The sequence below is a fragment of the Sylvia atricapilla genome, chromosome 6 (assembly GCF_009819655.1).
Source record: "Sylvia atricapilla isolate bSylAtr1 chromosome 6, bSylAtr1.pri, whole genome shotgun sequence".
In the NCBI taxonomy this organism is placed as follows: Eukaryota; Metazoa; Chordata; class Aves; order Passeriformes; family Sylviidae; genus Sylvia; species Sylvia atricapilla.
The window spans coordinates 44,013,082-44,026,399 of record NC_089145.1 but is presented as its reverse complement, the minus strand read 5'-3'; the positions used below and the strand labels follow the sequence as shown (position 1 = coordinate 44,026,399).

Below are 13,318 nucleotides of genomic sequence, written 5' to 3'. Positions count from 1 at the left end.
CGCCCTCAGCCCCCGGCGGCCCCTCAGGCCGCACCGGCCCGGCCCGAGCGGGCCCGCGCGGCCACAACCCCTCCCGCCCCGCGCTCTCTCGCGAGACTCGGTCGCTGTAGACGCGATGTCCTTTGGGGCACCGGCGGGGGGAGGGCACGGGGGAGGGAGGCAAGGCCTTGATTGATAGTGGATTTCACCAATAGACGAGAGGAGCGGCAAGGTTTTAGCCAATAGCTTCGCTGCGAGGTGAGCGATGAACCAATGGCGATGGTGGGGGGCGGGGCGCCCCGCTGGCTGATTGATCCCAGCTCTGGCGTTGTTCAGTCGGAGCGAGAACATTCTAGAGGTGAGTACCGGGCAGCCATTGCCGGGTCCCGTCCGCCGGCCCCTCCTGTCTCAGCTGCGCGCCTCCCGCCGCCTCTCCCTCCCCCCTTCCCTCTTCTCCCCCTTCCTTCTCCTCCCTTTCCCTCACAGGTGCCGCCACTAACGATGCTCCTGATTGTGTCTTGTCCGCAGATTGCCCGGCACCGCTCTCCCTGGTGATACCGCCCGCCCCAGGACGCCGGGACCCGGAGGCTGCGGCGTCCGCCTCCGCCTCCCTCTCCGTCTGGATATAAGCGCCCCCTCGGCCCTGTTCTCCTCTCACAATCGGCTTCGTCGCAGCCCGGGGCGAGCAGCGTTGGGTTTATGTCTTTATTGGACGAAAACGGTGAGTGTTAGTAGCGGGCTCGGGCGGAGGAGGGCAGCGTGGTGAGGTTGGGGGGGAGCGGGCGGGTAGTTTCGGCTGGGCTGGGGCCTCGCGCTGTCGGTGAACGGTGGATATTTGCAGAGGTTTTGTAACGAAGCGTCCGGGACTTTGATGGGGGGGTGGCGGGGGGGGAGAGAGGCAACGCCGGGGTAAGGGAAACAAACAACATAAAAACGCAAAACAGAATTCAACTCTAAGAGCCGTAGATCTGCAGCTCTGGGGTTATTGTTTGTGCTTTGGGTGGGGGGAGGCGTTCTTTTATTTTTAAAATGATTTATTTATATTCGTTTCGCCGCCGCCATGCGACGAGACAAGATGGCGGCGGCGGGGCCGTGCCTCCCGCGCTGTGGCCGGGGGGGCGGTGGCGCAGTTCCCGCCGGCCGCGGGGGGGGCGCTCAGCCCCCGCTCCCGAGGGGCGGCCCCGGGGGACTCTCGGGGGGCGGCCCGGGCTCGGGGGGGGCGGTGGAGCTCCCCCGGCCCGCCGCGCGGCGCATGCGCGGCCGGGGGTGACTCCCCCATGGCTCCCGGCGCTGACTCAGTGCTTAATTGCTGCATTTATGACTCACCGCGAGCGGGGCGGGGACGCGGCGCTGTGCGGCAGGGAGTCGGTCTGCCGTCCGGCTCTCTCCTCCGTGCGCGGCATATAGAGGGGTGGTGCTTGGGATGAGGTGTCGTAGGGACCAGGAGAGGGAGCTTCAGCCTGCAGCAGACAAATGCTGCGCTCTGGAAGGAGACAAAAAACGCTACGCTCCTTCTGGGAGCTCGGTCACTGGGAGAGCTGCTTCCTCAGCACTTCTGCAAACGCATGGTCAGGTTACGTGGTGGCTCTATATAGACATCCTGGGGAAGGAAATGGTGTGTTTGTCCGCGGGGTACTTTTTGCTGAGGAAGGGTAAAATTGTATCAGGGCTAATGTAGAACACGAGGCATGTGCAAGTCTCACGTTATTGTGTAAAGAAGTTGTAAACCTGACCAGAAGCTCTCAGATCATGTTGCGCCATAGGCACGCTGTTACGGATAAATACTAAGGAGGTTTTTTTAATGTGTCAACGCTTCTCTCATTAACGATAACAACACGATGACGTGTCAAAATAGCCATGCTCTGTAGTCAGGGTTGCCTGTGTAGTCAACCGGTTGTGGCTTAAGTACTCTTAGATGTGATTATAGAGGCACGTGTTAATTTAAATATGTAAATACTGCTCAAGGCAACGTTAATAATAGGATTCATCCTCCTTCCCCTTCCTCCCCCTCCTCCCTTCCCCCAAGAAAAAAATCAACTGGAAGAGCTGCTGCACTGCTCTGTACCTCTGCATTGCTAGGCTTTCTACAGTGAAGCAACTTCTGTCAGACTTTATCAGGCTTACTGTTAAGTCAGAACTCAACAGAAGCTGCTATGAGAATCCATAAGTGAGAGAGAATTACGTAATTTTCAACTCTTTTCCACTCCGATCCAAAAACTGGTAAGCCATGTGAAAACTATGTTGGGCTACAGATTGTCGCTGCTTCGTCTTACTTAAATTTCTCAACATTTTGGCAGACTTCAGTTTCTGTAATAGGTTCATGCTGTGATGTGGAGTTTGAAATGGATTTTCAAATCTTTCTCTTTATTTCCTGTGCCCTTCGGCCTGAAACCCTACCACATGATCGTTATGGTGCAAGTCACTGGTCTGCATAATAAATCAAGGAGTGTGCCCTTCCTTAGTGATCCTAGTACTCCTGCTGGAGCTAATTATATAAAAAACTAGTTGTAAGCTGTTCAGTGGTTTTAGGCTAGTAAGAGAGGGTAGAAAGCTTTGTGGTGCAGCTAAAGAAAAGTTCCTTTGCAGTACAAGCCAAGGCTGGATTTCCGTTCCATAGGTTAAAGAAAGCTATAGCATAACAAATGTACTTTTCCCTCTTTCTCACAGTAGGTACAATAATCCCTTCCATAGCTTTGTAGCAGGAGTGGATTGAGGTGCATTAAGCTAAACTTAATCTTTTTTTTTTTGTTTGTTAACACTTGCAGAGCTGTTGCGCAGCCACTGGTACCTGTATTGGGGAAACATAGCATACAAGCAAGAACCTTACAGCCTCAGTGGCGAAAATTTTTTCATGTCAGAGACCGAGAACTCTTGCAGTCGTTTATGTCATCCCGTCTTCTCCAGACAGAAGATACCAAAAAACTGCAATCAAAGATCTCTTCATCTTATTGATAAAGCTACTAATAAGGCAAAATGTCTGTCAACGTCAACCGCAGTGTGTCAGATCAGTTCTATCGCTACAAAATGCCCCGTCTGATTGCCAAGGTAACTTCCTAAGCAGCTGTATGCTGGGGGTGCTCTCCCATTTTCTGCTTCTCCCAGGAGGGGAAAGAGAGATTGTGGTAATGCTTGGTCACTCAGGGCAGGGAGGGTGTCCGCTCTTCGGTCTACACTAAGTGCACATTGGCCTTGGAAGGAGACACACTTCAGAGTTTTGGTGTAGTTAAATGGGAAATGCATGCTGGGTTTGGCTGGTTGCAAGCATTTAACCTTAAAACATTGTTTGTCTTCTTTAGGTGGAGGGCAAAGGAAATGGAATAAAGACGGTTATAGTCAACATGGTTGACGTTGCAAAGGCGCTTAATCGGCCTCCAACGTGTAAGTAGTAGTGTGGGATGACACAGCGTTTTTTGATGCTCTTTTTGTTTAAAGTGGAAGTGTTGATTAGCTAATAAAGCATTAATATTGTTCCTTAAAGATTTGTGAGAAAGAAGTGTGATTATCTCAGAATTAAATAATGGACAAAAAGGAACAGTAGCCTATTTGCTTGCTGTTTAAAATTCATAACAAAGATATGAATGTAGTAGCAGCTATAATTCTTCCTTTACAGATCCTACCAAATTTTTTGGTTGTGAGCTGGGAGCACAGACCCAGTTTGATGTTAAGAATGACCGTTACATTGTCAATGGATCTCATGAGGCGAATAAGCTGCAAGACATGTTGGATGGATTCATTAAAAAATTTGTTCTCTGTCCTGAGTGTGAGAATCCTGAAACTGATCTGGTGAGTGCTCTCTGTCTGCATTAACAGTGACGCTGTGGAAACACTGTATTAGATGTTTGTGGAAGTGGTGCAAAGTCAAAACCAGATTTGAGTATCTATGAACAGAAAATTAAGCACACATTCTTGCACGTGTTGGACAGGTTTTACATCTCTGATACTTCATAACTTCTGGGATAAATTGGTACATCTAAACTTTAGAGGGTGATACAAAGTGTTTAAACCTCTGACTTAATCATTTGGAGGTGATAATGTAGACATCAGGTTTAGCCTTTAATGGAGTTCTGTAAGTGGTAAATTCACTAAGGGTTGTTCTCTCTTAACAGCATGTCAATCCTAAGAAACAAACTATAGGTAACTCTTGCAAAGCCTGTGGCTATCGAGGCATGCTTGACACAAACCATAAACTCTGCACGTTCATTCTCAAAAACCCACCTGGTAAGTCCCTTTCCTTACTTCTGGGGTTAAAAAGAACTGCTGTATTAGTGATGTTATGGAAGTAGGAAAACAAGTAGCTCACATCTAATTGAAGTGTAAAAAGGCACCAGCATACTTTGAGTATGTTTGGGGATCAAGATGAAGAAGCTGTGCTGGTAATGTCTTTTCTTCTTACAATGTGTCCCTCCCAAGTAGAGCTATTTGTTCAAAGCTGGATTAGCCTGTGCAGGACAAAACTTAGAAGGAAGGAAGGTAGTTAGCAGTAGCTCATGGCAGTTGTTCTTTTAGGTCATAAAATGTGAGAGTAGAAAGTAAAAACTGTAGTAAACGTGAACTGCAGTCTGTGCAAGCAACACTCTGTAGTAAGCATCTAGTTGCCTGCTGCAATTTAAGCTTGCTAGAATAGAAAAGTCTAACCTATTCCAGGGGTCTCTGCTTTGTGAGGTCACCTGTTATATGGACTTGGACAATCTTGGTGACAAACAAGACTTTGATTGCAGCTGGGGGTTTCCCCACCAAATGTACATCTTCCCTGAGTATTTTTGGGGATGGGTACTATCCATAACTTGCAGCTAATGAAAGCATCCAAGCCCACTCGGGGACTTGGCAGAGGTGCAGGGACTTATTAGTTTGCTCTAGTTCATAGAACAAAACATTAAAATTCACTTGCAGAAAGTGGTGACACTGGTACAGGAAAGAAAGAAAAGGAGAAGAAGAACAGAAAAGGCAAGGACAAAGAGAATGGTTCTGTGTCCAGCAATGAGACACTTCCACCCCCACCACCAGAGGAGATTACTCCTCCACAGGTTGTGGTAAGTAGAAGGGAAAGTGGGGAGATAAGGGTGTGTGGTCTGGTGCTCAGATTAAGCATTTGAAATCACTGGCATTCCTTGGTGGTCAACATTGCACCTAAAGGTCTTACTGTATCCAGAACTTAAAGCTGGAATAGAAGGGTCCCAGATTTTCCTCAGTAGCAGTTTTATCAGCTCATCAGTACCAGCATTTGTGCTCCTTGCTAAGTAAAAGCTGCCTATCCTTTATCACTCCTTTTCAGGCATCTCGATTGTCTCTTGTGTACTAGGTAGAATGGTAGAAGTGCAGTTCAAGTAGCCCTACAGATGGCTGTAGAATTCGGTCCAGCTTCCATTACTTGTTTCTTGTGTTTGCACTTTTCTCTATGATCTTTGACTTGCAAATTGTACTATAAACGTTTTGATTTTATAAAAGTGCTGTGAATGCTGTATCATTTCTATCTTCACATGATACTAAGCCTGCAGTAATATCGTGTGGATCTCTTGTTTTGGTTTTGTATTGTTAGGAGGAGGAGGATGATGATGACTGGGGTGAGGACACAACAGAAGAAGCCCAGAGGCGCAGAATGGATGAAATCAGTGACCATGCAAAGAACCTCACACTTAGTGAAGACCTGGAAAGAACTATAGAGGAGAGAGTCAACTTACTATTCGATTTTGTAAAGGTAACTATTCTTGGGTTGTTGGCTTGACATAATCACTCAGCTGTAATTGTACACAGTGTTTGTAAGGAAACTAAAAGGAACTTGCTCAAGCTTCTGCAGAGTACTGGTTCTACCAGTGGTGGGTAGGGATGACTGCAAATAGCATTAATGCAGACCTCAAGTGGCATTAAAATGTTTCTCTCTGTACCTGTTTCCCTGTAGAAAAAGAAGGAAGAAGGTGTCATCGATACTTCTGACAAAGACATTGTAGCAGAAGCAGAGAGACTGGATGTGAAGGCTATGGGCCCACTTGTTCTCACTGAAGTCCTTTTTGATGAAAAGATTCGTGAACAAATCAGGAAATACAGACGTCACTTCCTTCGTGTAAGCCACCTCTTCTGCACTCATTCTGACAACTGTGTGCAGTTTTTTGTAGCAGTTGCTTGGTACTATGGGGAGGGACTTCTTGTAGTGTTTTATTTTTAAACTTCCCCTAAGCTAGGGGGAATTGCTGAGAAGGAAAGTATGAATTACTGTAAATTTTACAATCTCATAGAGCTGCTTCTGCTCTCTGTTCAGTCTGGAGAGAGGATAGAAAAGCTTATTCAATCACTTTTGGTTTTATCTCAATTCTAGTTCTGCCACAACAACAAAAAAGCTCAGAGGTACCTTCTCCATGGCTTCGAGTGTGTGGTAGCTATGCATCAGTCTCAGCTTATTTCAAAAATACCACATATTTTGAAGGAAATGTATGATGCAGATCTTCTGGAAGAAGAAGTCATCCTTGGCTGGGCAGAAAAGGTAAATGGAGTATGTAATGGGCTGTAGCAATTAAATATCTGAAGGTAGCTGTCCTGGGATGACTTTATGCTGCTTGTATCCCAAATATTTTCTCTTCAAATTTGCTCTAAAAGACCATGACAGTAGCCTATTGTATCTGGGCTTCTCCACTGTGGTGTAGCTTGTGCAGTGAGAAGCCTCCTTCACAAAAATGGGCTGTGGAAGGCTGTGGGTGAGATGAGAGTTCCAATTTAGGGTACTATCTGATGTAAATGCCTCCAGTGTTGACACAAAGTCTGTTTTTCAGGCCTCAAAGAAATATGTTTCAAAGGACCTTGCCAAAGAAATCCGTGTCAAAGCAGAACCATTTATTAAATGGCTAAAGGAAGCTGAAGAAGAATCTTCTGGTAATGAAGAAGAGGATGAAGATGAAAACATAGAGGTAGGAAAGGCTCATTAGTAGTGTCAGCAGCTCCAAGGCTGCACTGTTCCTGCATGCTTATTTGTAGCCTTGTCCTGGTGCCCTCTGAAATGGATGACCTGGGGTATTACTGTGCATGCTGGGAACAGGAGGAACCTTCAATAACAATGCTTTGTTAAATGTTGCTAATTGTTGTCAGATGTCTGCATGAGATCACTGTAATGCAATTGCACCTGGGTAGCCCAAGATACCATTCTAGAGTGACGGTCTCTTGCACAGTAGCAGCTCATGTAGTGTAAAGGTTGACAGGAGCTATCAAGCATTGTCTCATGTTGTAGACATGTTGTAGATGTGTTAGTGGGGAGTGTGTTTGTTAAATAAGCTGACCATTGTCCTCAGTTGAGGCCTAGGTAAAATCTGTTGGTTACACTCCAGCTGACTGTGGCTGGGAGTGTTTTTACACAGCGATTGGTTGGTGGTTCTTCTCCCGGTGTTCTATTCTGCTCCTGAGTAGGAGGTGCTGCTTCCTCCAGCTGCAGGTGCACAGCTCTGCCTTACAAAGCAGGGGTTCCTGGCCGTGGTCAGGAGGGTGGTTGGGCATTGGAATACTCCAGGGCTCAGTGGCAGGAGGTGCTGTAGCTAAAGGAAGTGTCTTCTCTCCACAGGTGGTGTACTCCACAACTGCCAGTGTACCTAAAGTTGAAACTGTGAAGCCTGCAAACAGTAAAGATGACGATATTGATATTGATGCCATTTAAAGTGATGCAACATAGCTTCCAGCATAGTAATGCAAACTTCTCTGCATTTTCTGCCAGAAGTGTGACTTGTATGTGCACAAGCTGAAATGGCTTAACATCCTGCTACTTTGTACTCTAAAATGTATCTTTTTACTGTGACTGGTCTTGTGTAACTAAGCGTAATACCAAGGAATCAGCACGTCGGTGAACTGATCTAGTTTGCAACTGGCATGTACTATTTTGTTTTTCTAACTTGTGTTGGACACATACTTGGAGCACATTTATACAGTTGTGGAAATAAAGGATTTGGGTTTGGTCAATCTTCATTTGTGACTCAACCCCCTTATTGGTTTTCCAAGTAAGTATTTACACAGCTCAATGAAATTTCTGAAGCTCTGATCTCACAATGACAACTCTTTAATGAGACGAAAAAAAAAGCAAACCCTACATTAGCCCTAGATACTGCCAACAGTGGAAATCTGAAACCTGGGCAAGAAGCAGGTGTTGGGTAATCAACAGTGTGCAGCTGCCAACTTAAAACAGGACAGCTGTCCATATTCTAATCTTTAGAGGCTTGGGGGTTTTTTTAAACAAACTTCAGTTGGTAATCACTACATGGGTTGGGTTTTTTCCTTTCCTGTGGTTTTCAACAGCTCCAATTCCAGGATTAAAGCTGTAGGAGCTGGTACTGCTGCAGCGGGTGTGTGCGCCCCTGAGGAGTTGACTGTGTGCCATGGGTCCAGCTCTGCAGTGTCACCATGGCACGGGCTCAGGAGTGTCCAGCTCTGGCCTCAGTTGGGGTAGGGAGGGGCAGAGAAGATCTGGCACCCTGAGTGCAGAAGTCCCCAAAGTTCACCTGCTTTTCTCTGGAAGTGAGTGTCCTAAATGCCAGTGTTAAGGGATAGATTCCTTGAGAAGCAGGATAAGTAAAAATTGGTCTATCAAAATCAGGAACCTGGTGTGACATGGTCTGTGAAAGGCTTTGGCCAGGGAGGAGTTCAGAGTGGGGGTTTTGTTGCCCTTCACAGCTGTCTGCCAAGAAAATTCAGAGTGGGTTTGGGTTATGGGTATTTTTGTTGGATTCAGTATGAGAAGTTTTGAGAGATCAAGGCTGCAGTGTATGGTGAGCAGCTTTTTCTAGTCAGGTTCTGGCAGAACTTGGACAAAAGCAAAGATTGTGTTTGGATAATTACAGCAGGGGTGCCTTGAGCTGCAGGTTTGTTCTGCAGTGTCTTGTGTTGCAGGTGGCACTAGCAGCTGTGCTGGACAGTGCTAGAACAATGGGGTAAAGCTATGGAGCATTTCAAAGTGCCCTTTCATCTTACATGGATTTTTATTGCTGTAATACAAACCCACAGTTTTTAATTTATTAAAAATAGAAGCCAGGTTTATTCCTGGCTTCTGTTGTCTAAAAGAGAATCTGTTCTCCACTGGGTTTAAACCAGGTTTGTATTTCTGAAGTGTCCATTATAATGCATATTGATAATGGGAATTTGGAAGATGGATTACTAATCCCTGTCTACCCTCCCAAGAAGACATCTGTTCTTCTGGTGCAGGCACATGCCTCCTTGTGTAACTGCTGTGAGCACACCCTGATAAGTATTACCCTCATGAGCAGAAGGTCTCTGTCTGAAGTACATTTTTTGTGATGTTGGCTGCTCTGAATGGTGACACTAGTGAAGTACCATTTCAGGGGTGGTCGGTCTCATTTCAGGGCAGACTGGCAATTACAGGCTGCACCAATTGAGATAATCTCTGGGTTTTTTTTTTTCTCCTCCAGGATGTAAGGACTAGCAAGATACATCTGTTCCTTCCTGCAGGGAAACTAGGAAATCAACCCACCAAAAAAAAGTTTTTCATAGGCTCAGTGAAGTGATGATGTCATACCAAAGCTATAGAAAGGTAGATTTGGTGTAAAACATGGTGGGAGCATGCAGGGAACTGTTCTTGTCTGTAGTAGCCTGCAGGTGGACCAGAGTGAGTGTATCACAAAGTGGTGATTTCAGTCATGGTGGAGGCTTCTGGAAGTGCTGAGGCTGCCACTATGAAATTCCTGGTGCTGAGTTACACTTCTGACCCTGTTTTCACATTCATGTTTCTGCCTCAGATTATTAACCGATGATTTCAGCAGTGCATAAAAATTGAGTGTTTGTTGTATGACTATTTCTTTAAGGAATGAAGACTGACTTAGAAGTTTCATGAGTCTTTGAATGCATTGCCTCTGCTATACGATTAAAGCTAACAAGTACATCTTCAAAAGGCAACTTAGAGTTTAGATAAAATCTGCTCCAAGCTTCAAAGGTAGATTTCTGGCAGCCGGGAAGGAAGCAGTGTTGGGTGATTCCCCTAATTTGTGCTGTACTCTGTGCTAAAGAACCTCGGTGTGAACACTGCCCTAGGGCAGGTAAAGGGTCTCACGGCAGGTCCATTGGCCGCAGCTTTACAAACCCTCATCTCCTTGCAGGAGCCTAAGATTGGGAGCTTTGCTGCAGCTTGGCAGCCTCTGGCAGCAGCTTCTCTTCATCTTGCATGACGAAGAGCTGCTCAGCTGCCAGCTCTGCTTGGGGCTCAGCAGCTTCACCTGGGGTTTGAAATTCTGACTCTTGTTGTGCATGTAAGTAAAATTGCCTGGTTCTGTTTTGATCCACTAGAACCTACAAGTTGTCATTAGAGGCCAGTGCCTCCTCATCTGCATCTGGTTGGATATGTATTAGAGAAAAGTGTGCTCCTTGCTCGTGAGCATGCACATCTTGGGCTTGTAGTGAGGCAAGGACTAAAGATGTGAGAAATTATTTGGAGGGATTGCAATAGGCACAGAAATGTGCTCAATGCTTTTGTTTTACCTTGTGGTAGTGGCTTCCCTTGCCAGTGATGTGGTGCTCCCCCACAGGTCACCTCTGCCCAGCTGCTTGCAAGAGGCATTACCATTACCACAAGGCTGTCATTCCTCCCTCTAAGATCTGCCCTCTTCCTTAGGGTAAGAGGCTTGCCAAAAGATCCCCATCTCCACCCAAGCCAAACACCTCAGTTGATTTGTTGCTCTCCAGATGTACCACAGAGTTTAAAAAGTTGGCTTATAAAAAATAATGCTTAGCATGTGGGTATCTCCCAGTTGTGCAAGTTCTGAACCTTGCTGTTTGAAAGGGAGGGGTACCTGTGAAAGGTAGTTAATGTAGTGATCTGTAATAAACTGTCCTTTCATTTGAGGGCTGCTACAAAGTTGTAATGAAGATCACAGGACCTCTCGGCTCCCAGTGAAAGCAGTGAACAGAAATGGCAAGGAGAGATAGAACAAAAGTAGCTGACCCCCATTAGTCTTTTCAAACTGTTCTTCTCAAACTAATTAGTCCCAAAGAGCTTCAGAGGTCTGTTGCTGAGGCATTCGGCAACACCACTGAACCGTGAAGTTCTGGAACAGAAAACCCAGAAGTAATGACAAAGAAAACAGCAGCTTGAAAACAATGCTCTTCTAAGCCTTATCTGTGAAACACTCATGGTTAAATTTCAGCTTAAGGTTTATAAAGTTATTGGAGTTGTTGGGATTGTTTACATGCTTGACAGGCTGCTGTGTTTTTCATTTTGGAGATGATCATCTTGCTGTAGCAGAGGTGTCAGAATGTGTCTCTTGACCAGGAATTGCTGAGGAGATGTTCTGAGGCCACTGAGGAAGCAGCTTTGCTGGGATGTCACTTGCTTCCCTAGTGCAGACCAGCACCATAGTAACCCCACAGCTTCCTTAGGGCTGCTGCAGCTGACATCCATCCAGGGTGTGGCCCCAGTGCCCAGGTGATGCTGCTTTTTTTCAGTAAAATTCTAAAACTCCTAAACTTCTTCAGAGCAAAATTAAAAAAAAAAATCTTCAATAGTTTGGGTTAGGAACCTAAGAAACGGATTCACTCAATCCCTGCCAGTAAGCAGAGGGAACTCCTCTTTCTCTTGTAATTGGTGTCAGGGAAACCAAATGAATGTTAAATCATCTTTTCTGCACATTGGTTTTTCTACTTGCATGTGCTTCAAAGTCATTGCTTATTCAATAATTAGGGCTCTTTAAGCTTTTTGTTGTGGCTAAATTACCAGTCCTGAGTGTCCTGTGGATGGGATGGCATTAGCTTCCAGTGCTGGTCACACAGGTCAGCTGTGGCAGGACAGGTTTGGAGTGAAGCCAGGCAGCCGGGTCAGCAAGGCACAGGGCTGGGCACAGACCTGCCCATGTGCACAAGCTTTACAAGGCCCGTGTCCCAGTGCCAAGGTGTCTTGCCCCAGGTGTTTTCTCTCAGGACTGTCTCACACTGTCCTTCCACGTCACTCAGCTCCAAGGTTACTCGGCTGCACTACATTGGAGCTTGAACACAGGCAGTCCTGCACCTGCAAGGAGAGGAAAGGGGTTGCAGAGCCTATCTCTGCTCCTAGATCCCTGATATTTTCTGAGTCTGGAGCTGTTTTTTCTGGTGCTAATCTCATCCTGTTACTGTGGCGTTAGAGGCATTTTCTGCACATCATTTTCTCAAGGGGAAAAGAGACAATTCAAAGGAGAGCTCTGGTTTGAGCACAGAGGCATAGGCACTATAGCCATACATTCCAAATAAGGGAAGTATCAGCACCAGGAACAACTCAACGGGAGGTTTGTGTGGGTGTTTTGTTATTCTCCATGAATTTTTGCTTGATACTGTTTTTTATATTTATCTGATATTACTAAAACCCAGGTAACTGCATTGACGTCAATGGAGTTTGGCTTTTAAGGTAGTGCAATTAAGGTAGTCAACTGACATCTTTAAAAGAAACATGAGGAAATTATATTTCCCCAGGAGAATCCCATCCCTATCTTGTCAGGGAATTGTTAATAAATTAATTATTTATTAATTATCACACTTATGGATAAAGTCACAGGTACACAAATTGTGAACAGAGTAGTTCACATAGGAAAAGACTAAATAAAGAAGTAAAATACTAAATGAAAAGATTAGGGGTAGTCTCTGGGGTTGGGAAAACTGGATTTAAAAGCTTCCATCTCCTCCCCCCTTTGTTTCTTCAGCCTGTGCTTACGTTCTGCATCACAAGCCAGAGGAGCTGGTGGTTCCAGCTGGATGTGCTGTGGAACTTGGGGTGGTTGTGGATGGTGGGCAAGCACACTCAGGCAAAATGGGAAACGGGAGCAAAGCTCCAATGGCAGAAAAACACTGTTCTGTGTGGAGGAAGTAATGGGATTTTAAACAATCTCTTAGGTTCTCATTTATCAGCTGACATTTAATACAAAAGTTTGCATTATCAATGCCTTCTCCATGAACAGAATTGGCTAGACTTTAGTTTTGATTTATTCTGCTGAAAAATGCCTATTAAAGGTACAGAATACAGAAGGGGCAATTTTTAGGAGAATAAAATTTTAAAAAACAAATTGTCAAAAAAACCCCAACCAAACCAAACCAAACAAACAAAAAACAACAACCACAATCCTAGTCAATTTTGACTATTGGTGGACTTCATCAAAATCCTAATAAACAGTTTAGACAAGATGAACAATGTGGTAGCTGTAGCCACTCAGGCTGCTGTCAGGAACACACCACCTCCAAAGAGCAAAACCCCTGCTTAGGTGATGCAGTACAGAAACGGGGAAGGGAAAGCCTCTCTGTGAGGAAAGCAGGTTGGATCTTACTCAACAGAGGTGACTGAAGAATAACACCTTCACCTAGCAATAAGTGGAGGAGCCAAAGTTTTAACAAGTAGCACAAC

General features: G+C 45.6%; 1 protein-coding gene and 1 non-coding gene across 5 annotated transcripts; both read left to right on the top strand.

Annotated features, from left to right (window-relative positions):
• Positions 1-179: 179 nt before the first annotated feature.
• Positions 180-7,917, top strand: EIF5 (eukaryotic translation initiation factor 5). 4 transcript variants are annotated; one of them, XM_066321719.1, is made up of 12 exons: positions 181-337; positions 508-700; positions 2,745-3,024; positions 3,276-3,357; positions 3,590-3,762; positions 4,086-4,197; positions 4,870-5,009; positions 5,516-5,674; positions 5,876-6,037; positions 6,290-6,454; positions 6,741-6,875; positions 7,520-7,917. In XM_066321719.1, the coding sequence occupies exons 3-12, from the start codon at positions 2,953-2,955 to the stop codon at positions 7,610-7,612; spliced, it is 1,293 nt and encodes a 430-aa protein (XP_066177816.1). In that variant the 5' UTR covers positions 181-337; positions 508-700; positions 2,745-2,952; the 3' UTR covers positions 7,613-7,917. The 4 variants fall into 4 exon arrangements, with proteins under 4 accessions (XP_066177819.1, XP_066177816.1, XP_066177817.1 ...); XM_066321720.1 differs by lacking the exon at positions 181-337 and having other exon boundaries at positions 396-700; XM_066321721.1 differs by lacking the exons at positions 181-337; positions 508-700 and adding an exon at positions 2,006-2,199.
• On the top strand, positions 4,545-4,668 carry LOC136363260 (small nucleolar RNA SNORA28). The gene has a single exon (XR_010743962.1). It is a non-coding gene; the product is annotated as a small nucleolar RNA SNORA28 (small nucleolar RNA).
• Positions 7,918-13,318: the final 5,401 nt, after the last annotated feature.